Source organism: Schistocerca americana, chromosome 3 (assembly GCF_021461395.2).
Source record: "Schistocerca americana isolate TAMUIC-IGC-003095 chromosome 3, iqSchAmer2.1, whole genome shotgun sequence".
NCBI lineage: Eukaryota > Metazoa > Arthropoda > Insecta > Orthoptera > Acrididae > Schistocerca > Schistocerca americana.
The window spans coordinates 427,373,325-427,398,055 of record NC_060121.1 but is presented as its reverse complement, the minus strand read 5'-3'; the positions used below and the strand labels follow the sequence as shown (position 1 = coordinate 427,398,055).

The 24,731-nt window shown below is 47.3% G+C and overlaps 1 protein-coding gene across 1 annotated transcript in view; it reads right to left on the bottom strand.

Annotated features, from left to right (window-relative positions):
* LOC124607262 (solute carrier family 22 member 7-like) overlaps nt 1–24,731 on the bottom strand; it is a 134,297-nt gene that overhangs the window by 94,732 nt on the left and 14,834 nt on the right. The window contains exon 4 of the mRNA XM_047139536.1: nt 2,389–2,546. Within this exon, the coding sequence (XP_046995492.1) occupies nt 2,389–2,546 (158 nt within the window). The remainder of the gene's footprint in view (nt 1–2,388; nt 2,547–24,731) is intronic.

The following is a 24,731-nucleotide window of genomic DNA, read 5'->3' as shown; positions in this document are numbered from 1 at the left end:
TTCCTTTTAGCGGCAAATCTTACCATCCTGAAGCCGTTATCATTGGTTTCTCCGTGCAAGCTGTACTTTCCTGCGGTCGGAGAACAGATATTTTCATTGTCTACTTTGCCGGTGAAATCACCTAGAAGTACGTATGTGTCTCTTTTAGAGATTTCTTCGTAAACACGATCTATCCCTTCATATATTTTTTCGTCGTGTGCCTTCAGTAGGGGCATGAACGTTTGTGAATGTTGCGTCATAGCTTTTCTGATTAACTGTATGACAAACGCTTGCTCACAGTTTTTAACTGCTTTATTTAATTTACCATGTACTTACTTATACAAAACGCATCACAATTTGTCTTTTGGATCCTCCTCCATAAAAAAATTGTAGTGTTCCTGCTTCGCATACCTGTTTGCCTACACATCCGATTTTCTGTAACGCTGCTACGTCAATCTTATAAAGCATTCTCTTGTGCTACTACCGAAGAGGGCCCTGTACGGTTGGGGCGTTGGACGTTCCAAGTTGATTTTCTTCTTCTTTGCTACGTTTGTATTCAATTAATCTATCTGGTATCCGAGACTGATTAACTTGATTAAACTTTCCTGGTTTAGGGATTTTAGGTCAACGGCAAGCCACAAACCTGGAGGGCAAGGGGCGCTTCTGTTGGTGTTGTCATAACCTGGCCGAAAGGATCAGTTTTAAGGTGCCAGTCGCTTGCCCTCAACCTTCCTAGCAAGGGACAGGATTCACTGCCTTGACACTCACATATCAAGTCTGCCTAAAACTTTACTAGAGTGGATACTTTTCAGTGGATAGATCTGTTCGACTTCAGTATACCCCTCAACACTAATCATCGAGTCTTTTATCCTAATGCTTCCTCGAACGTGTTTCGGACTAGCTCTAGCCCTGCCCTGACCCATCGATGAGAAGCCGTTAGCCTTTGTCCAGCGGCGTTGACCGCCGCCTATGCCGCTGAAGTATGCGTTGGAAGGGAAATCAGGAGGTGATAAGGAATAGGAAGGGAGAGGAAAGTAAGGGAAGATGGCTCGTTCTGAGGCACACTTTGTCTGGCTCTGCTGAGACCTGTCTAGCTAGCTCAGACCTGCCAGTAGCTACATTACCGATCTCAGCTTCTCCAGAACACTCAAACTCTCCTGCACTCATAGTCGGTGCTACAATAAGGCAGTGCCTCGAGGAAGAGGGAATATTTTATAGATCTAAAAACAAAGTCTTGAAACAACAATTAATGGAATAATCGATTACTGTGATACAATTACCCAACGGCCTTGCCACAGTGGTAACAACGGTTCCCGTCAGATCACCGAAGTTCGGGCTGGGCTACCACTTGGATGGGTGATCATCCGGTCTGCCGAGCGCTGTTAGCAAGCGTGGTGAACTCAGCCCTTGTGAGGCAAACTGAGGAGCTACTTGATTGAGAAGGAGCGGCTCTGGTCTCGGAAACTGACCTACGGCCGGAAGAGCGGTGTGTTGACCACATGCCCCTGCAAATCCGCATCCAGTGATGCCTGTGGGTGAGGATGACACGGCATCCGGTCGGTACCGTTGGGTCTTCCAAGGCCTATTCGGGCAGAGTATGATACAACTGATCGATGTGATGCTTAGGTTCATTTAAATAAGCGGAAAGACCAGTTAATCGGTTCTTAAACATAACTGCCCATCCCTACCACATCTGTAAACCATTTCAACAATTGTCCCATTAGAAACAAAACAAACAACGGCAGCACTCATTTTTGAGCCCAGAGATGCTTAACTGCACGTTGTTGCCGTCAAAGAAGTTGTATTTGTTCTCATGTCGACTGAAGAACAAAAAATGTTCAAATGTGTGTGAAATCCCATGGGACTTAACTGCTAAGGTCATCAGTCCCTAAGCTTACACACTACTTAATCTAAATTATCCTAACGACAAACACACACACCCATGCCCGAGGGACGACTCGAATCTCCGCCGGGACCAGCCGCACAGTCCGTGGCTGCAGCACCCAAGACCGCTCGGCTAATCCCGCGCGGCGACTGAAGTACAGCAACGTTGACATCACACAGTTCAACTCACATGGCATAGTCAACGAGTTGCTGCTGGTATTCATCAATCACTTCCCGACCGACTAGTCTCACAATAAATATAGAAAGTGGGTCACCTATACCGTACCGTGGCCAACTCGTACACCTATCTTCGCCATGGTAGAACTTTAATTATCACGCTCTGCTCCTTGCTGTAACAAGCGACTCAGCTCTTCTGGCACTTCTCCAAGTGCGCACAAACGAACTAAAGTTTTGCTACAGGCGAACTGAGCATAGTGAATGAGAATGGAACATAAGAGCCGCTAAACTGAAACAGATGTGTAGGATATACTTTGGTTTTTCTATTACGACTCCAGCTTAACTCACCGGTCGCCATGGCTGCTTCCGCCATAGGCAAGTGTGCACCCTCAGAGACTGCGGAAAGTACAATGTAGAGCGGAAACACAGAAGCTGATAAGGGGAGCAGTATCTGGGACAACGACGTAGCACTCAGGCCTACCAGGTACTGTATCCTTCGTCCAAATCTGAAACAGAAAAAGAGATTTGGAGAAAGCAGAGAACAGGGTCGGTATAAAGCAAAAACGAAACAAGCAACAGCTTGCGGCTCCCAGCTGAAGGCGGCGCCGAAGTGCATGATTTGTATGCAGAGGATATCGCTGTTAGTGATTAGTGGAAGTGCCCGAGGGGAATAGAGGTGGGGGAAGGGTATCAAACGATGAATCGGTTCTGTGGAAAAATGTTCTCGAACCCGCTCTGATCATCTTGATAAAAAAATTTCTTATCAATTCATTGACCATGACATTTGATATGATGATACGTACTAATTACAGCACCATGAAACCACGATACCTTATTATTAATTTTTTTTTTACTTTAATCATTTGTAATCCTTTTCACTTTATGTGTGGAATAATAATTTCATTGGCTGATAAAATAAAATTATTGTTTTCTGACAGTTTTTAGTATACCTTTTCAAGGTTCAGAGCTCTGTCTCGTAAATTTATCATTACTGTATCTTCTAGTGTGTTGGCCTCCTACTAATGTAAAATGAGTTTTCTGCGGAGAAGTTTCCAGCAAGAAAGATGATCGTCGTTATTGATGGCTGATGACAGCTTCTTTTATGACGCAGTGTCTGGTGATTGTCAAACGTTGTATTCAATAAAACGTATTGTTTAATAGGAAATAGTAATATTGTGGTTCAGGTAACCGTTTATTCTCACTGACTACAGCATGCAAAAATACAGAAAGAAACGTGTCTCTAGCTTAAGACTAAAATTTGAACTCATGTTACCAGTCACCTATTTTCACATTACAGTTTCATTCTCTACCAATGCCGTTTTGTCTGGAATATGTCGTGAGCCAAAGGAACGCAGTTCGAAGGTAGAAATTTAGAACTGCCCACATCAACAACATTAAGATTTTTCTGTACAATATGGCACATATACGTTATTTCGTTTTGTAAAATTTTAAGCTGTTTATTTTTTAATGTGGAAATTCAAAGTTACCTTGCTCAATAGCATGTCCTTTCCATAAAGAGGAGACTGATATGAAGGAAATGTGTGTTTCCTTGTAACGAAATGAAATTTCACGTTGCAGGATGCACATATACCTACTTAACAAGGTTTCTGTCCGCAGCTCGTGGTCGTGCGGTAGCGTTCTCGCTTCCCACGCCCGGGTTCCCGGGTTCGATTCCCGGCGGGGTTGGGGATTTTCTCTGCCTCGTGATGACTGGGTGTTGTGTGATGTCCTTAGGTTAGTTAGGTTTAAGTAGTTCTAAGTTCTAGGGGACTGATGACCTCAGACGTTGGGTGCCATAGTGCTCAGAGCCATTTGAACCATTTTTTGAACCACTCCTACTCCCCATTTACCAGGTAATAACTGCCGAAGATACTGATGATTCTAACATTACGCTAGCAGAGGTGTCTGAAGAATATGACAAGGGGGGTTTAAAACTGTGGAATTATGGCCATTATTTTTCTGTCATGAATAAATACACTCCTGGAAATTGAAATAAGAACACCGTGAATTCATTGTCCCAGGAAGGGGAAACTTTATTGACACATTCCTGGGGTCAGATACATCACATGATCACACTGACAGAACCACAGGCACATACACACAGGCAACAGAGCATGCACAATGTCGGCACTAGTACAGTGTATATCCACCTTTCGCAGCAATGCAGGCTGCTATTCTCCCATGGAGACGATCGTAGAGATGCTGGATGTAGTCCTGTGGAACGGCTTGCCATGACATTTCCACCTGGCGCCTCAGTTGGACCAGCGTTCGTGCTGGACGTGCAGACCGCGTGAGACGACGCTTCATCCAGTCCCAAACATGCTCAATGGGGGACAGATCCGGAGATCTTGCTGGCCAGGGTGGTTGACTTACACCTTCTAGAGCACGTTGGGTGGCACGGGATACATGCGGACGTGCATTGTCCTGTTGGAACAGCAAGTTCCCTTGCCGGTCTAGGAATGGTAGAACGATGGGTTCGATGACGGTTTGGATGTACCGTGCACTATTCAGTGTCCCCTCGACGATCACCAGTGGTGTACGGCCAGTGTAGGAGATCGCTCCCCACACCATGATGCCGGGTGTTGGCCCTGTGTGCCTCGGTCGTATGCAGTCCTGATTGTGGCGCTCACCTGCACGGCGCCAAACACGCATACGACCATCATTGGCACCAAGGCAGAAGCGACTCTCATCGCTGAAGACGACACGTCTCCATTCGTCCCTCCATTCACGCCTGTCGCGACACCACTGGAGGTGGGCTGCACGATGTTGGGGCGTGAGCGGAAGACGGCCTAACGGTGTGCGGGACCGTAGCCCAGCTTCATGGAGACGGTTGCGAATGGTCCTCGCCGATACCCCAGGAGCAACAGTGTCCCTAATTTGCTGGGAAGTGGCGGTGCGGTCCCCTACGGCACTGCGTAGGATCCTACGGTCTTGGCGTGCATCCGTGCGTCGCTGCGGTCCGGTCCCAGGTCGACGGGCACGTGCACCTTCCGCCGACCACTGGCGACAACATCGATGTACTGTGGAGACCTCACGCCCCACGTGTTGAGCAATTCGGCGGTACGTCCACCCGGCCTCTCGCATGCCCACTATACGCCCTCGCTCAAAGTCCGTCAACTGCACATACGGTTCACGTCCACGCTGTCGCGGCATGCTACCAGTGTTAAAGACTGCGATGGAGCTCCGTATGCCACGGCAAACTGGCTGACACTGACGGCGGCGGTGCACAAATGCTGCGCAGCTAGCGCCATTCGACGGCCAACACCGCGGTTCCTGGTGTGTCCGCTGTGCCGTGCGTGTGATCATTGCTTGTACAGCCCTCTCGCAGTGTCCGGAGCAAGTATGGTGGGTCTGACACACCGGTGTCAATGTGTTCTTTTTTCCATTTCCAGGAGTGTATTTTCAGCAAAACACAAAAATGACTGGCAAATTCAAAGTGAGTTTTCTAGGGCAGGTGAAACCGAAATTCGAGGCGTAAGGATGGATAGAAAGGAAAAAAAAAATCAGATACCGTATCAACGTAGTATGAGAGTGAGAAAACAGAAACTTTAGAATTCCGTATTCTAGGGAACTTCCACCCTGCTCACGGGATGTGACTTTCGCCTACTCCCACATTTCAACAACCATGTAGGGGAAATCGTTTTGAATAAAGTGAAGAGAGTCTGGCAATTGTAGTTGGGTACTCTATTTTCCCTCAAAATTGGCACTACAGTTACAATACCTACTAAGGAAAAATGTTAGACACATTACACTCATTTAAAATAACTCCAAATGATTTCATTTTCGACCCGAAAATAACAATCGACGAATCACTGAAAAATTTTCATTGTTTCCTAAAAGACACTGAACTGATTTGAGCTACCAAGAATTTAATCTTGCTTGGATTCCTACGTGTATATTGTTAGATATACGTGAGAATTAGTTAGGGTACTATGAAATAAAGATATGAAAACATGATACTGACTGCGCTCTTCTAGTTGTCCGCTATATATCTAAATTAATTACAGGATACCTGAGCTTGCAGGACATCAGACGAAAACCGTGACGAGTATCACCTGGTAGGAATCATTCTGCCCTTCATTTATTTTCTTTGGAGGGTTTGTCATTTGTCTGTCATCAACAGAGCAATAGAAAAAACAAAACTAAGTAACTGACTCCAGGTTACTTGAAAAACATTTCGGACTTATATATAAGGTCATTGATGGCTCAAAATGGTTCAAATGGCTCTGAGCACTATGGGACTTAACATCTGAGGTCATCAGTCCCCTAGAACATAGAAGTACTTAAACCTAACCAACCTAAGGACATCACACACATCCATGCCCGAGGCAGTTTCGAACCTGCGACCTCAGCAGTCGCGCCGTACTGGACTAAGCGCCTAGAACCGCTCGGCCCCCGCGGCCGGCTAAGGTCATTGATGATTTACTGGTTGCAGTGACTATAGTGATGGTAAAATCTTCAGGGTTCTTGGACCGTGTCGTACTACTTCCATACAATCGACGATTCGACCCTTCCTTTGCGGTCTTCTTTAGGATCTTGTGGTATCCGTGGTCATCCGAACTCTGTCAAAGACCAGCGTCCCGTCCTGTTATAGAGCGGGGCTTCCCCGTGTTTAAGCTTGAGCAGTTGTAGTGGCTACCATTGGTAGGCCTTCTTCTTTGCACAGTAAGTAAAGTTTCCCACGCTAATGCGAAAGAAGTGGATTTATTTGCTGAAATTCTTATGGCTAGCATTGTTGGGCCACTGTCATATTTTAGGGAAGGATGTTTCCAACAATTATGCTCTAGAAGGGTTACTGCTAAGAATTCTTTCTTTTGCTATTGGTGAATCACCCTCAGCGGACAGAAGCGTAACGCGAGGAGTAAACAAGGCAGAATGTTAATCGACAATATTATTGTCCACGGAGGTGGCTTCCTGGACGATGATCACATTCCTCACATACAGCGACCACGTATTCATTTCCTTGATCTCGGGGAATCACGAAGCCAAAAGACTATAGCCTTCCTCTCTATTGAAGTTACATTCGTCCTTAGAATCTTGAATTGCTTCTCTGAATTTTCGTTTATAAATGTTTCTTTAGCCACGTTATTGAAATCAATGCCAAGGGCACAGTTCTCGTGATGTTCCGCAACAGCAGATATCACACATATTTTGTCTCGTATGATGTTCGTTTTCCTTAATACGTTCTTCAGTCCTTCCTGTTTCGTTTGTATACGCTTTGAAGCAGCCAGACGCCATTTCGTAGACGCCAGCAGTGCGGAAGAAATCAGTTGCAACCGTTTTGTGTTGGAAATGGTCTTCTACTTCGTACTTCCTGAAGATAGGGGTGTGTACATCATTCTTCCATAGAATTCTGCTCATGCGGTCAGTGACACGAGAAGCAAACGGTAGCTAAACTGAATAAGAAGACGGTTCCTCGTCATTCCTATTAGCATAATTAATATTCGTAGAAAAGCCCTCTCTATAGCCAAATTATGTATGGCCTAACCATGATAAATGACAAATGGTGTCCTTTGAGACTAACAGTGAAAGAGTCCAACTAGCCAACTTACTTTTTAGCAAGTCATTTATCTGGAAAACTAACACCTCTAACAGGAAAAAAATACTTCTAAACTTTTTTTTAGAAGTTGTACGAATAGTGAAGATATCCGCAAGTATCATTCTTGTAAGCTTCGATGTGAAATCCTTACGTACTAACACTCCAGAATTAGATATAATGGAGACAATAAGCTCGAAAGTTGCACCACGTGGTTATGAAATGATTAAATTTAGCACTCGATAGAGTTATTTTAAAAACAGAGAAAAGTTTTACGAACAATCTGACGGTGTTCCTATGAGCTCACACTTGTCGCCGGTAGTAGCTGACAATTTCATGAAATATTTCGATCAACAGGCATTAAGTAATGCTCCTTTAAAATCTTCCTGTTTGCTCCACTTCGCAGATGACACGTTCGTTATACAATTCACACCAAAGAAGACCTTGAAGGATTATTCAGTTTCGTAACTGAGTTTCTCTCCTTTATCAACTTTATCTTGTAGGTTGAGAGCGAGGTCGGCCACCTGTCACTAGATCTGTAGGTGTACCTAACAATACTCTAGGATACAGAGCAAACAGAAAAGCTACTAACACAAATAGGTATTTAGATGCCACTTATCACCATCACCCAACCCAGAAGCAAGGAGTGCTGAACAATTTGTCTTCTCGTGCATTCAGTATCAACCACGACAACAGCCTGGGATAGGAGTTGGATGTCTTAAAGAAGGCAGTTCAGGCCAATGGCTATGATGGGCTGTCCGTAAACTGGTCTTTGAAATATTACACTACTAGCCATTAAAATTGCTACACCAAGAAGAAATGCTGATGATAAACGGGTATTCGTTGCACAAATATATTATACTAGAACTGACATGTGATTACATTTTCACGCAATTTGGGTGCATAGATCCTGAGAAATCAGTACCCAGAACAACCACCTCTGGCCGTAATAACGGCCTTGATACGCCTGTGCATTGAGTCATACAGAGCTTGGATGGCGTGTACCTGTACAGCTGCCCATGCAGCTTCAACGTGATACCACAGTTCATCAAGAGTACTGACTGGCTTATTGTGACGAGCCAGTTGCTCAGCCACCATTGACCAGACGTTTTCAATTGGTGAGAGATCTAGAGAATGTGCTGGCCAGGGCAGCAGTCGAACATTTTCTGTATCCAGAAAGGTCCGTACAGGACCTGCAACATGCGGTCGTGCATTATCCTGCTGAAATGTAGGGTTTCGCGGGGATCGAATGAAAGGTAGAGCCACGGGTCGTAACATATCTGAGATGTTACGTCCACTGTTCAAAGTGCCGACAATGCGAACAAGACCTGACCGACACGTGTAACCAATGGCACCGCATACCATCACGCCGGGTCATACGCCAGTATGGCGATGACGAATAAACGCTTCCAATGTGTGTTTACCGCGATGTCCCCAAACACGGATGCGACCATCATGATGCTGTAAACAGAACCTGCATTCATCCGAAAAAATGACGTTTTGCCATTCGTGCACCCAGGTTGGTCGTTGAGTACACCATCGCAGGCGCTCTTGTCTGTGATGTAGCGTCAAGGGTAACAGCAGCCATGGTCTCCGAGCTGATTGTCAGTGCTACTGCAAACGACGTCGAACTGTTCGTGCAGATGGTTGTTGTCCTGCAAACGACCCCATCTCTTGACTCATGGATCGAGACGTGGCTGCACGATCCGTTACAGCCATGCGGATAAGGTGCCTGTCACCTCGACTGCTAGTGATACGAGGCCGTTGGGATCCAGCACGGCGTTCCGTATTACCCTCCTGAAGCCACCGATTTCATATTCTGCTAACAGTCATTGGATCTCGACCAACGCGAGCAGCAATGTCGCGATACGATAAACCGCAATCGCGATAGGCTACAATCCGACCTTTATCAAAGTCGGAAACGTTTTGACACGCATTTCTCCTCCTTACACGAGGCATCACAACAACGTTTCACCAGGCAACGCCGGTAAACTGCTGTTTGTGTAAGAGAAATTGGTGGGAAACTTTCCTCATGTCAGCGCGTTCTAGTTGTCGCCACCTGCGCCAACCTTGTTGAATGCTCTGAAAAGCTAATCATTTGCATATCACAGCATCTTCTTCCTGTCGGTTAGATTTCGCGTCTGTAGCACGTCATCTTCGTGGTGTAGCAATTTTAATGGCCAGTAGTGTAATAGGGACCCGTGGTCTAGGGGTAGCGTCTTTGATTCATAATCAAACGCCACTGCCCAAATTTTGATAAATAATCAGCATTGGCGGACGAAGACTTCCGGCATAAGAAGTCAGCCTCATTCTGCCAACGGCCTTGTCAAAGAGGGCGGAGGAGCGGATAGAAGTTCAGGGCACTCTCTTGTCCTAGGGGTGGGAAATTGCCCCTGAAGGTGGAAGAATCAGTAATGATAAACGACATGAGGATGCAGAAGGCAATGGATACCACTGCATTAAAGACACGTAACTTGTATGCACAGGACATGTGGCCTGTAATTGAAGAAGTGTCATGATGATCTCTCCATTGGCAAAAGATTCCGGAATAGTTCCCCATTCGGATCTCCGGGAGGGGACTGCCAAGGGGGAGGTTACCATGAGAAAAAGATTGAATACTCAACGAAAGGATAACGTTCTACGAGTCGGGGCGTGGAATGTCAGAAGCTTGAACGTGGTAGGGAAACTAGAAAATCTGAAAAGGGAAATGCAAAGGCTCAATCTAGATATAGTAGGGGTCAGTGAAGTGAAGTGGTAGGAAGACAAGGATTTCTGGTCAGATGAGTATCGGGTAATATCAACAGCAGCAGAAAATGGTATAACAGGTGTAGGATTCGTTATGAATAGGAAGGTAGGGCAGAGGGTGTGTTACTATGAACAGTTCAGTGAGCGGGTTGTTCTAATCAGAATCGACAGCAGACCAACACCGACAACGATAGTTCAGGTATACATGCCGACGTCGCAAGCTGAAGATGAACAGAATGAGAAAGTGTATGAGGATATTGAAAGGGTAATGCAGTATGTAAAGGGGGACGAAAATCTAATAGTCATGGGCGACTGGAATGCAGTTGTAGGGGAAGGAGTAGAAGAAAAGGATACAGGAGAATATGGGCTTGGGACAAGGAATGAAGGAGGAGAAAGACTAATTGAGTTCTGTAACAAGTTTCAGCTAGTAATAGCGAATACCATGTTCAAGAATCATAAGCGGAGGAGGTATACTTGGAAAAGGCCGGGAGATACGGAAAGATTTCAATTAGATTACATCATGGTCAGACAGAGATTCCGAAATCAGATACTGGATTGTAAGGCGTACCCAGGAGCAGATATAGACTCAGATCACAATATACACTCCTGGAAATTGAAATAAGAACACCATGAATTCATTGTCCCAGGAAGGGGAAACTTTATTGACACATTCCTGGGGTCAGATACATCACATGATCACACTGACAGAACCACAGGCACATAGACACAGGCAACAGAGCATGCACAATGTCGCCACTAGTACAGTGTATATCCACCTTTTGCAGCAATGCAGGCTGCTATTCTCCCATGGAGACGATCGTAGAGATGCTGGATGTAGTCCTGTGGAACGGCTTGCCATGCCATTTCCACCTGGCGCCTCAGTTGGACCAGCGTTCGTGCTGGACGTGCAGACCGCGTGAGACGACGCTTCATCCAATCCCAAACATGCTCAATGGGGGACAGATCCGGAGATCTTGCTGGCCAGGGTAGTTGACTTACACCTTCTAGAGCACGTTGGGTGGCACGGGATACATGCGGACGTGCATTGTCCTGTTGGAACAGCAAGTTCCCTTGCCGGTCTAGGAATGGTAGAACGATGGGTTCGATGACGGTTTGAATGTATCGAGCACTATTCAGTGTCCCCTCGACGATCACCAGTGGTGTACGGCCAGTGTAGGAGATCGCTCCCCACACCATGATGCCGGGTGTTGTCCCTGTGTGCCTCGGTCGTATGCAGTCCTGATTGTGGCGCTCACCTGCACGGCGCCAAACACGCATACGACCATCATTGGCACCAAGGCAGAAGTGACTCTCATCGCTGAAGACGACACGTCTCCATTCGTCCCTCCATTCACGCCTGTCGCGACACCACTGGAGGCGGGCTGCACGATGTTGGGGCGTGAGCGGAAGACGGCCTAACGGTGTGCGGGACCGTAGCCCAGCTTCATGGAGACGGTTGCGAATGGTCCTCGCCGATACCCCAGGAGCAACAGTGTCCCTAATTTGCTGGGAAGTGGCGGTGCGGTCCCCTACGGCACTGCGTAGGATCCTACGGTCTTGGCGTGCATCCGTGCGTCGCTGCGGTCCGGTCCCAGGTCGACGGGCACGTGCACCTTCCGCCAACCACTGGCGACAACATCGATGTACTGTGGAGACCTCATGCCCCACGTGTTGAGCAATTCGGCGGTACGTCCACCCGGCCTCCCGCATGCCCACTATACGCCCTCGCTCAAAGTCCGTCAACTGCACATACGGTTCACGTCCACGCTGTCGCGGCATGCTACCAGTGTTAAAGACTGCGATGGAGCTCCGTATGCCACGGCAAACTGGCTGACGGCGGCGGTGCACAAATGCTGCGCAGCTAGCGCCATTCGACGGCCAACACCGCGGTTCCTGGTGTGTCCGCTGTGCCGTGCGTGTGATCATTGCTTGTACAGCCCTCTCGCAGTGTCCGGAGCAAGTATGGTGGGTCTGACACACCTGTGTCAATGTGTTCTTTTTTCCATTTCCAGGAGTGTAGTAGTGATGAAGAGTAGGCTGAAGTTCAAGACATTAGTCAGGAAGAATCAATACGCAGAGAAGTGGGATACGGAAGTACTAAGGAAGGACCAGATACTTTTGAATTTCTCTAACGCTATGGATACAGCAGTAAGAAATAGCGCAGTAGGCAGTACAGTTGAAGAGGAATAGACATCTCTAAAAAGGGCCATTACAAAAGTTGGAAAGGAAAATATAGGTAACAAGGAAGGTAGCTCCGAGGAAACCATGGGTAACAGAAGAAATACTTCAGTTGATTGATGAAAGGAGGAAGTACAAACATGTTCCGGGAAAATCAGGAATACAGAAATACAAGTCGCTGACGAATGAAATAAATAGGAAGTGCAGGGGAGCTAAGACGAAATGGCTGCAGGAAAAATGTGAAGACAACGAAAAAGATATTATTGTCGGAAGGACAGACTCAGCATACAGGAAAGTCAAAACAACCTTTGGTGACATTAAAAGCAACGGTGGTAACATTAAGAGTGCAACGGGAATTCCACTGTTAAATGCAGAGGAGAGAGCAGATAGGTGGAAAGAATACATTGAAAGCCTCTATGAGGGTGAAGATTTGTCTGATGTGATAGAAGAAGATACAGGAGTCGATTTAGAAGAGATAGGGGATCCAGTATTAGAATCGGAATTTAAAAGAGCTTTGGAGGACTTACGGTCAAATAAGGCAGAAGGGATAGATAACATTCCATCAGAATTTCTAAAATCATTGGGGGAAGTGGCAACAAAACGACTATTCACGTTGGTGTGTAGAATATATGAATCTGGCGACATACCATCTGACTTTCGGAAAAGCATCATCCACACAATTCTAAAGACGGCAAGAGCTGACAAGTGCGAGAATTATCGCACAATCAGCTTAACAGCTCATGCATTGAAGCTGCTTACAAGAATAATATACAGAAGAATGGAAAAGAAGATTGAGAATGCGCTAGGTGACGATCAGTTTGGCTTTAGGAAAAGTAAAGGGACGAGAGAGGCAATTCTGACGTTACGGCTAGTAATGGAAGCAAGGCTAAAGAAAAATCAAGACTTTCATAGGATTTGTCGACCTGGAAAAAGCGTTCGACAATATAAAATAGTGCAAACTGTTCGAGAATCTGAAAAAAGTTGGAGTAAGCTATTGGGAGAGACGGGTCATATACAATATGTACAGCAACCAAGAGGGAATAATAAGAGTGGACGATCAAGAACTAAGTGCTCGTATTAAGAAGGGTGTAAGACAAGCCTGTAGCATTTCGCCCCTACTCTTCAATCTGTACATCGAGGAAGCAATGATGGAAATAAAAGAAAGGTTCAGGAGTGGATTTAAAATACAAGGTGAAAGGATATCAATGATACGATTCACTGATGACATTGCTGTCCGTCCTGAGTGAAAGTGAAGAAGAATTAAATGATCTGCTGAACGGAATGAACAGTCTAACGAGTACACAGTATGGTTTGAGAGTAAATCGGAGAAAGACGAAGGTAATGAGAAGTAGTAGAAATGAGAACAGCGAGAAACTTGACATCAGGATTGATGGTCACGAAGTCAATGAAGTTAAGGAATTCTGCTACCTAGGCAGTAAAATAACCAATGACGGACGGAGCAAGGAGGAGATCAAAAGCAGACTCGCTATGGTAAAAAAGGCATTTCTGGCCAAGAGAAGTCTACTAATATCAAATACCGGCCTTAATTTGAGGAAGAAAGTTCTGAGGATCTACGTCTGAAGTACAGCATTGTATGGTAGTGAAACATGGACTGTGGGAAAACCGGAACAGAAGAGAATCGAAGCACTTGAGATGTGGGGCTATAGGCGAATGTTGAAAATTAGGTGGACTGATAAGATAAGGAATGAGGAGGTTCTACGCAGAATCGGAGAGGAAAGGAATATGTGGAAAACACTGATAAGGATGAGGGACAGGATGATAGGACATCTGTTAAGACATGAGGGAATGTCTTCCATGGTACTAGAGGGAGCTGTAGAGGGCCAAAACTGTAGAGGAAGACAGAGATTGGAATACATCAAGCAAATAATTGAGGACGTAGGTTGCAAGTGCTACTCTGAGATGAAGAGGTTAGCACAGGAAAGGAATTCGTGGCGGGCCGCATCAAACCAGTCAGTACACTGATGACCAAAAAAACATTGTAATAGGCTGCCGGAAAACAATTTAGTACCCTTGGAAAGACGACATAGATTTCGATCCGATGATAGCCTATGCCATCTTGAGATAGTAGATGTACTGATAATGATTTCCACGTCATCCGATAACAGATAGTGTAGAGGCATACCCACAAGAGCGCCATCTGTGTCTAAACTTTAACGTGGAATACTCACAGCCAGAAGGCTCCGTGTGTTCTAGACTAGTGAAGCAAGCAGAAAACCACGCCACGGAGACACACTTGTGCTTCCTACAGCCAGCTGAACGAGTTTGAAAGGGGTCAAACTGTGGCCTTCAGAGTGGCGGGATGGGTCTTTCGGAGAACTGCCACACAGTTTGGACGTTCTGCGTCAGTTGCGTAACGATGCTGGTATCAGTGGTCACGTGAACATTCTCACACCTGTAGACGAGGTTCTGGATGACCGCATAGCACAAACGCCCGCCGGGAACGTCGTATTGCAAGGGCAGCAGTGGCAGATTGTACAGCTACCACAGCACAGATAAGAGGGCTTGTGAGTCTAAACGTGTCAACACGAGCTGTGTGAACCGGTTATTAGCAGTGGGAATACGGTCACGCAAACCTCTAGCCCGTCTACCACTTACGCAACAGCGTCGATGTTTATGGTTCGACTGCTGCCATTAGAGGATCACTTGTAAGATGGAGTGGCACACTTTGATCTTCAGCGAAGAAAGCAGATTTTGCCTACTCGCCTATGATGGTGTTTGCGTTACGATGTAGACCAGAGGAACGCTGTCTAGTGGAATGCGTTCATCCAAGACACGCTGTCCCCACCGCAGGCCTTATGGTCTGGGATGCTATAAGCTAGAACATTCGTTCACCAATGGTGTTACTGGAGGGGACACGAACCAGCTCTTGGTGCGTGCAGAATGCTGTTAGACCTGTTCTTTTGCCGTTCTTGCAACAGGGTAGTTATGTGTTGTTCCAGCAGAATAATGCCTGCCCACACACTTCCTGTGAAAGTCAATGTACTCTGCATGACGTGCAAAAACTTCCCTGGCCAGTACCATCTCTGGAGTTGTCTTCAATCGAGCACGTGTAGGATGTGTTGGCACTGGAGGTGACTCGTGCGATTCGTCAGTTAACAACTTTTACAGAACTACGTGAAAAGGTTGTAAGGTGTCAGGCAAATCCAACATCTTCCATGAAAACCCTGACATGATAGCAAATCCGGCAATATGTCACATAGCTCGGAATAAATCCTGACATTATATTAACCAAATCAATACGATCAATGAGTGTCAAATGGAATACCACAGACTAACACAAGAACGCCTAAATTCATGTCATACCTTCCCACCGTGAAACAGATGCAGTTCCGAGGGGAGAAACGAGAACAGAGGTCGAGAACAGAGCCGTGTAGGCTAGTAGTCCCTACGATAAGAGCGGGACAATGAGACACCCACATACCCGGCCGACTGCCAGGAGGTCCATCCCCCAGCCCATGTTAAAAGATAGAGCCCTCCAGAAGAACAGTATAGATCTTACGATAACACTAAAAGGGCCACACCAGCTGCAAGTTTTAGCGTGAGACTTTTTCGCGTCTCTGTTACGTTGCAAACGTTAAAAACATTGCCCCACCATGAAAAGTATAACGTTTCTCATTGGATAGACAGAATTTTTGCAGGCGGAGCTTAAGGTTGACATTGAGACGCTCATTGGCCAGTTGAAAACACAGCCAGGTACCTTTTTCTTAAACCAACTTCGGTAAACAGTAGTAAGGATAAGTTCATGAGAGTTGCTACCAAGACAGCGAGGTGTGTGGAGCTGCGCCGCCCACCGCCCCTGACGCTGCCTAACCACCGACAAGGTAATGAACACACGATGCCGCGTAATAGTGCATAAGGCTTCACTCAGAAAGACGCGCTCCTGCCGTCGCAGCGGAAGGAGCTCTCAGCCGGTGATGGTCGGTGCAACGGTAGCTATTGGGGTTTAGGCCTCGCTGACCGCTCTGCTCTACAGAGAGTTCCCTTTCGAAGCGCCAGCAGCGCTCGGTGGATCGGCGGAAGGTTGAGCTTGCTCCCTTTCGTCGAAAAGCCGCGTAGCTCGCGGAGAAGCTCAATTGTCGTAAGAGTCACTGACTCACAGTAACCCGTAACTTCAGTTACAAACCTAGCAAGACTCTCTCGTTCTGTGTTAGGGTTGATCAGTGCCAGGGGCCCGTTCACGTCGGACCACCCCGCGCACTGTAGGCCACTTCTCTTCCCCCGCACATCCTCTAGGTGCCGCGACACTGCACCAACGGCGCACGCTAGGCCGTAGGGCATTCCCCCTCTTCTGTAGGACCTACTTGTTAGCCTTTTCTTTTCAGAAAAAGCATAATTGTCGCGCCTACCCACACCAAATAAAGCTCCTGTAAACACTAAGATGGCAGATTCCGCCGGTGTTTCCCCAGCCCTAACCCGCAGCAAGGCTGCAGCTAAAGAGGCGCGAGAGTCGGCTGTTCCCGTCGATGTCAGCGTCCCACTTGCCGCCGTTGAGGAGGTGTTGGCCGACAAGGACCGGCAGATCGTTGCGCAAGCGCAGGAACTGCTGAGCCAGCGTCGATTGATAACCGACCTCTGCGGCCCAAGTGAGTCCCCCTCGCGAACAAGCACACTCCACATAACACTACATTCACCTGCAACTGGTGACTCATGCACCACTGTCCCACTGCGGCAGCTGACTCCAACGGTGGAACCAGCAGCTGCAGATGCGAACACAGAACAACACTACACTGGGCCCTGGCAGGTGGAGGGCCCACGACGCAAACAGAGAAACACCACGCAAACAAGCGAGCAACCACACTCGCAAGGTAGCCGAAAGGCGCTGCTACCTACACCAAAACCCGCACTTCCGGTTAAGAACACAGATACAACAACAAACACGACCCGACCTGCGGTCAGCAACACCACTCAAGTACCAACCGCAGCTACGCCCGCGCAACAGAAGACTGGTTTTCCCCCAGTCGTTATACAGAACTACGGGGACCTCAGCGTCCTCAACACAACATTCGCGGAAAGGCACTCATCTTGCACGCTACACACAAAGTGCTCTGGGGATAGGGCCTCACTGTACGTATCAACTAACAATGAACATAAAGATCTCCTTATCTTCCTCAAAGAAAAGGGGATCGAACATTACACATACAGGACCGCCGATGAACGGACACAGCAGTACGTGGTAAAGGGAGTGGACCCCAGTACCCCAAACAGCACAGTACAAGCGGCGCTCAACTTCCTTGGATTCGACTGCAAAAGTGCTTCCAGGATGACAGGCTTCCGCTCCCACCACCGACTACCACACTACCTGGTCGAGGTGGCCGACACGGCCGCCCCCCGCGGCCTTCTGCAGATGAAAAGCCTTCTGCGGATGGACGTAAGGGTTGAGATATACGAACCGCCACAGGTCCCACAACAATGTAACAACTGCCAGCGGTCCGGTCATTCGGCCCTCCGCTGCGGCCTGGCACCCCGTTGCCGCGGATGCGCTGGCAAACACGCATCCAACGCATGTACACTAATACACGAAAACATACGCCGTTGCGCCAACTGTGGCCAAGGCCATGCGGCCAACTACAGGGGCTGCGACGTATACAGAGAGGCGCAGAGGCGCAAAAATCAAAAGTCGAAGCCACCCAACGTCATAACACGTCCAAGGCCCGCACCAAACCCTGTCAGGAACGGAGTGTCGTTCGCCATGGCTACACGCCCTGGAGGAGCGGAGCAGGCGGCGGAACCTCTGCGCCCAGCACACGCACCTAACACAACCGCTGCGACAACAACACAGTCGTCTCAGCCAACACACGACACCGCAACCACACCGGCACCAACACCAGCCCCCAAAAACAACACGACCCCGCCCCCTGAAGCCACTGCCTGCGAACCTACACACGACACACAGGAAAACATACTCACACAAGGAACCCCAGAACCAAAAACCCAGAGAAGGCGTAGGCGAACACACGGAAACAGGAGCGGGAACAAACGTGCACCACAACAAGGTACCCAGCGACAACAAAACACTGACACACAGACACACAGTCAGCAAGCCAGCGACACCAGCACACACACTACCCCAATCCCCACCACGTCTGACACACAGGCACCTCAAAATGTTCCACATAATAACATCACAAGCGCCAGCCCACACATAACGCCAACACCCGCACCAGCGGCCGCCAACACCACAACCGAGCCACAGGCCGACACACACAACACCAACACAACATTTGAGGGTCTATTGGAAGTGATATTCCCCCGTCACACGACCGCTCAGATCTTTAACAAGATCTTGGCGATCGTCGCCACACTCTGCACACAGCTCATGACTGCTCAACCCGGGCAGTACTGGGCTGCCATACAAACAGCGCTCACCACACTGATTACACCCATACATGGATAACACGCAACACCCCGTCCCCATCGCAAACAACCAGACACTGACACAGATCCTGTTCTGGAATGCAGACGGGATCAACAACAAAAGGGCGGAATTTGCCGCGCTCATGGAGCGTAAGGGTATCCTTATCGCACTATTGAGCGAAACTAAGCTCAAACCACGCAACCAACTGAACTTCACCGGCTACTGCGTCTATCGTACCGAGCGACCGGACGGCTCCGGTCACGGCGGAACAGCCATCATCATACACAAAGACATAGAACACACAAACATAGTGCTCCCTGGACTTGAAAAACTAGAGGCAACCGCCGTCAGGGTCATGTTCAACGGAGCCTACACTACACTGGTGTCAGTATAGAACAGCCCTAAAAACATTAAAACACGCGCCATCAGCACAATACTCAACATATCACCGCGCGTAATAGCCGCTGGAGATCTCAACGCAAAACACCCGGACTGGAACTCACGAATACGAAACTCCAACGGCAAGAAACTATACGAACACGCACTAGGACGAAACTACATCACACTAGCGCCGACCGAACCGACGCACATTCCCTACCGGAGGGGACACAGGCTAGACGTGTTAGACATGGCCCTCATCAAGGGCATAACAACGACACTCGACGTTGCCGTTGAAAACGATCTGCCCTCAAATCACCAACCCGTCATACTGTACATTGAAGAAACACTGCAGCACATGGAACAACGCAGGATGTTAGACTACAGGCGCGCGAATTGGACCCAGTTGAAGGAAACGCTTGACAGTCGCATCCCACCCACCCACGCGATTAACGAGACAGCCCAAATTGACGAGGCAGTCGAAACCCTCACCGTCGCCGTCCAGGACGCAATAGCCGACACCATACCAATCCGCACGCGACAACAACACAGTGCTGCCCTGCCCCAGGAAATCCTGGGCCTAATCTCAATGAGGAACCGCCTCAGGAGACATTGGCAGCGTACCAGACGCCAGCACTTCAAACAGCACATTAACAGGCTCCAGGGTATAATGCGGGAAAAAATACAAACATTTAAAACACAACAGTGGGACCAGAAACTCGAAGGGCTGGACACCACGCGACCTGGCGTGTGGCAGCTAGCCCGACACGTCACCAGGGAGAAACTGCACACCCCCACGTTACAAGGGCCCGACGGACCGGCATATTCTGCGGAAGAAAAAGCGGAACTGATGGCCCTCACACTCGCAGCGTCATTTACACCGAACCTGGATCCCTCAGACCCAGCGTTCACACTTGATACGGACCAGGAGGTCACACGCATCATGGCCCAACCAGCGCGCAACAACATCCGACAAACTAGTACAGCAGAAGTCATATGGGCCATCATGCATACCACCGCTAGGAAGGCCCATGGTCACGATGGCATTCAAAACCGTGTCTTCCAGGAGTTCACGGACAAAGCTGTAGACTATCTAACACACATCACGAATGCCATACTCAAGCACCAACACTTCCCCGCCTTTTGGAAGACGGCCAAGGTCCTGATGTTCAGGAAGCCGGGGAAAGACCACTCCCTCCCACAAAATTACCGACCCATCAGTCTGCTGAGCGCGCTCAGCAAGATCGTTGAGAAGGTAATACTAAAACGACTCACCAGGCACTGCATCACAAACGACACCCTGAGACTGGAGCTATTCGGTTTCAGGAATCACCACTCAACAGCACAACTACTCCTCCGCGTCGTTGAATACATAACACACGGATACAACACAAGGCAACCGGGGCGGTGTTCCTGGACATAGAAAAGGCTTTCGATCGTCTATGGCACAACGGCCTAATACGCAAACTTAGCGACGCAGGGTTCCCCGACGGGCTCGTACGTCTCATACACTCATATCTCACGGACAGGAGTTTCAACACCGACGTGAAGGGCAAACAATCGACACGACATGATATACAGGCAGGACTACCGCAAGGAAGTATCCTAGGGCCCTTACTGTTTAACCTCTACATTAACAACCTCCCAGCTACACATAACACGACGGTAGCAATCTATGCGGATGACACTGCCATCCTTGCGCAAGATTGGAAGCCGTCTAACATTAACTCACGACTGCAAACTGCACTCAGAACGGCGGAACCTTGGCTGGTGAAATGGCGTGTTAGAGTAAACGTCGACAAGTGCGAGGCCGTTCTGTTCACTAGAAGACCGAAGCAACTGCGCAAACATCAGCACTGCAACCCAATAACACTACACATACGCCCAATACGTTTCCGCGAGAAGGTCAAATACCTCTGTGTCTGGCTGGACAGGAAACTACTCTGGGGGGACCACATTCAACACGTGACCAACAAAGCTAACGCGAGGCTCAAACAACTCTACCCTATGCTTAACAGGCGTAGCACACTGAACAGGAGGGTGTCTAGGTCCATGTACATGACACTTATTAGACCCCTGATGACGTACGCAGCCCCTGTCTGGGGATACGCTGCGCCAACTCGCCTGCGTCGTCTGCACCTCATACAGAACAAAGTACTCAAAATCATAAGCAACGCTCCGCGCTACACACGCATCGCGGACCTTCACCGGGAATACCGGCTAGATACTATCTTGCAGGTATTCCAAAAACTCTCCACACGACTATACAATAACACGAGACTCTCGCGCAACCCGTTTATCCTTTCTCTGGGTAACTACGACCACAACCATAGATGGAAGCATAATAGACCAAAGACATTACTGGCTAGGAGCTAAACATCTATGGTCCATAGAACGCTAACACGACAGTACTGGCGAGCCCCTGCAACACAGTTATTACTGGAAACCCAGATGTGCGACTAGCCGAAAAACAGGCAACCGCAGGGAAACCATACTGTACACAGCACGCAAACCAGCCACACACACCCCCTATACCGTCTGTGAGCCGATCTATGACCGATCGCCCACTAATCTACAACGACCTTGAACTGTTGCAGGGAAGCAGCAACTGCAGCAAACGCCGCAACAAGCTCCAACAACGACAAAGGTAACGATGCACGATACCTCGAACTAACACAACCACACCTTGCATGCACTGTCGCAGATAGCAAGCCGCTACTGCCCTTCATACCCGTCCTACTGTCGCAGAGGTTTTTTTCCCTTGGCTCTTGCCTTGGCACTTCTTTTCCTCTGCCCTTACAACCGCTACCCTTCAATCGTTTTCCACCACTTCTATCTCCTGATGGACCATGTTAATGAGTAATCTTACCCAGACGCATGGACAACATCACAGCCCGCATCCTGTGACGCCTGATTCAAAAACTAACATGTTTACGGAGGTGACAGTAGAACTTTTGGTTTGGTCACCACGTTGGTGTGGGCGTGGAGGGGCCCCATCCTGTGTGAAATCACTCAGAAATGCAGAAGTCTCATCTGTTACATCCCCTTTTTATGTAATACTAGTGTCGATGGTCAATTAAATTTCGTGGTATTCACATTTGCTACTTGAAGTTAAAATCCGAAACGCGATGATTTTTCTGTTATATAATTACTGAGAAGCCACATCAGCCACTGTTAGTTATGACAAGTTAAATAAGTAATTAAAGATAATTGAGGGTCACTGTAAACCATTTTTAATAGTTTTCTCTTTTATGAAACTTAATTTAAACCTATATTATAGATGTGATATGGAATAGGTCATCCTTATATCCATTACAGAACTTGGAAACCCATTCAGGGAATATTCGTTCACATTTTTGTTGAACGCAGTTGGTTTTTATCATCCTGTAATAATTTACTTTTATCAATAGTACAATTTATAAGCAATGTTTTGTGAGTAGAATAAAAATTCCAATGGTAAACTTAACTGCTTTTTCGACGTTATTTTACCAGCTAACTAAAAATAGGAAAGCCTTGAACCCCTCCCACTAAATTTAGTTAGTATTAAGATTCTTTTACAGGGAGTGCAGTAGAGTTGATGCTGAAATCATTAAGTATTTGATTACATCATCGCTAGTCTCACTGAACTCTTCTGAACTCTACATGTCATGTGTGGTCTGGCGTCTCCTTACCAGCAACAGTTCCCAGGTTCAAACTAGTCAGTTCCCTAAAAAAACACGCTCAGAGCGTCGTTGCGCGCAAGTGGTAGGGAGACACGACTTAGAACAAACAGACACCACGCAGAATGTTGGAAGGTTGAGCAGGCGTGGCGTAACGTATCCCAGGACAGTATTCGCCCTCTGTAGGGTCGAGTGGATGCCGCAGTCAGCACCTGCATTGCCGCTCGTAGAGGCTACACCATGTACTGGTATGGGTGTTTCAGCATGGCTTGATATCTGATACCTCTGACCCGTTTGAGATACTGATATGTAAATGCTATCATATCATGTACTCCATTTCACTATTGAAACAATAAAGTTTGCGTGAATTGGAAACCTCTACATGGGTGCACTAAATGTTTCTCGGCAGTCCATCATGCTAATCGGAAAGAGTTCTTAATGTGTTAAGTTACAATTTGTTTCTCGGGTCACTGATCGCATAAGCAGGATTCTTATAGAGACCTCTTTCTTCAGTAAAAACAAAACAGAAGGCTTTTTTCCGGTCATTAAACTGATGCACCAGATTACCTCCACATTGCGAGCGTCTATAAAATTATGTGTGGCTGCTGCAAGTTGTGTACAGGCGGAAGGGAAAGGACTGTTAAAGAATATGTTAAGGAACACGAAAGTCATACGCTGCTGTAATAAATGTGAAATATGCAGCAGCGGAAATCACGAGAACTGTGGCGTTGACACCGATTTTAATAACGTACATGTGGTGGCGGAGGAAACCGAAGGTTATAGAGGAAAATACCGAGAAAGCGTATTAAATTTCTAAATGCTTCAGATGGCTCTAAGTACTATGGGACTTAACATCTGAGGTCATCAGTCCCCTAGACCAGGCTCATCCAAGAACTGCGCACCGCGGGCGCCAGGCAGTGTAGTTCAGCGCCCCGTCCGCGACCGTGTGTCGCTAGTGTCGCCATAGGAGCGAGAGAGAGAGAGAGAGAGAGAGAGAGAGAGAGAGAGAGAGAGAGCTGCAGAGTGAGTGAGACTGCTCTGCCCTGGACTGTCCCGCAGTCAGATCCAACGTAAATAACAGAGGAAGCGCACCTCTGTAAAAGAGGCCGATGAGCGGTAAAACAAGCAAACCATTTACCGTTTAGATAACAACCAGTGATCCCGTGGCGGAATTACTATGCAAAGCTTTAGAAAACAATATGCAAAACGAGAATCGAAGGACATCTTAGTTGTTTTCTGACCCACAGATTCATTCTATTAGTACTGCACATGCACACTCGTCATATGTACAATAGGTGTCTTCTGAAAAGTATATCAGTTTCTTAAATGGACTGGAGTCATAAATATTCTCGTTTAGAAAAAAATGTATGTAAAGGATATAGAGTCTCATTCTTACTGTTAGCAGTTACAAGTAAATATTTTTTGTTATACTTCGGGCTACATCTTTTTGTATCCCTTTTCAGAGTTTAGAAATCGGATCCTTAGTTTGCTGTTTTGTACGTAATAATTGTAGCCGACCTAGTTTGAATACTTATTAAAAAATAAAATTAAGGTTATGAAGCTCTTTAATTCTTACAGTTAGCATTGTTAAGGAAGACCACTAACATTTTACACATTTTTCTTTTTCGAGGACACGATTTTGTCTATGTTTGGTACAATATTCCGTGAGACTGATAACCTCAAAGAATTAGTCAAATTTTTATCGCCAAGTAATGAACGGTTCTTAGTTTTAGCAAGTTTTAAAAAAGAGAAAAAGTGCTCACAGATATATTTGGAACCAAACATTGAGAGAACTAGTGCTAGTGCAAAAGAGGATATT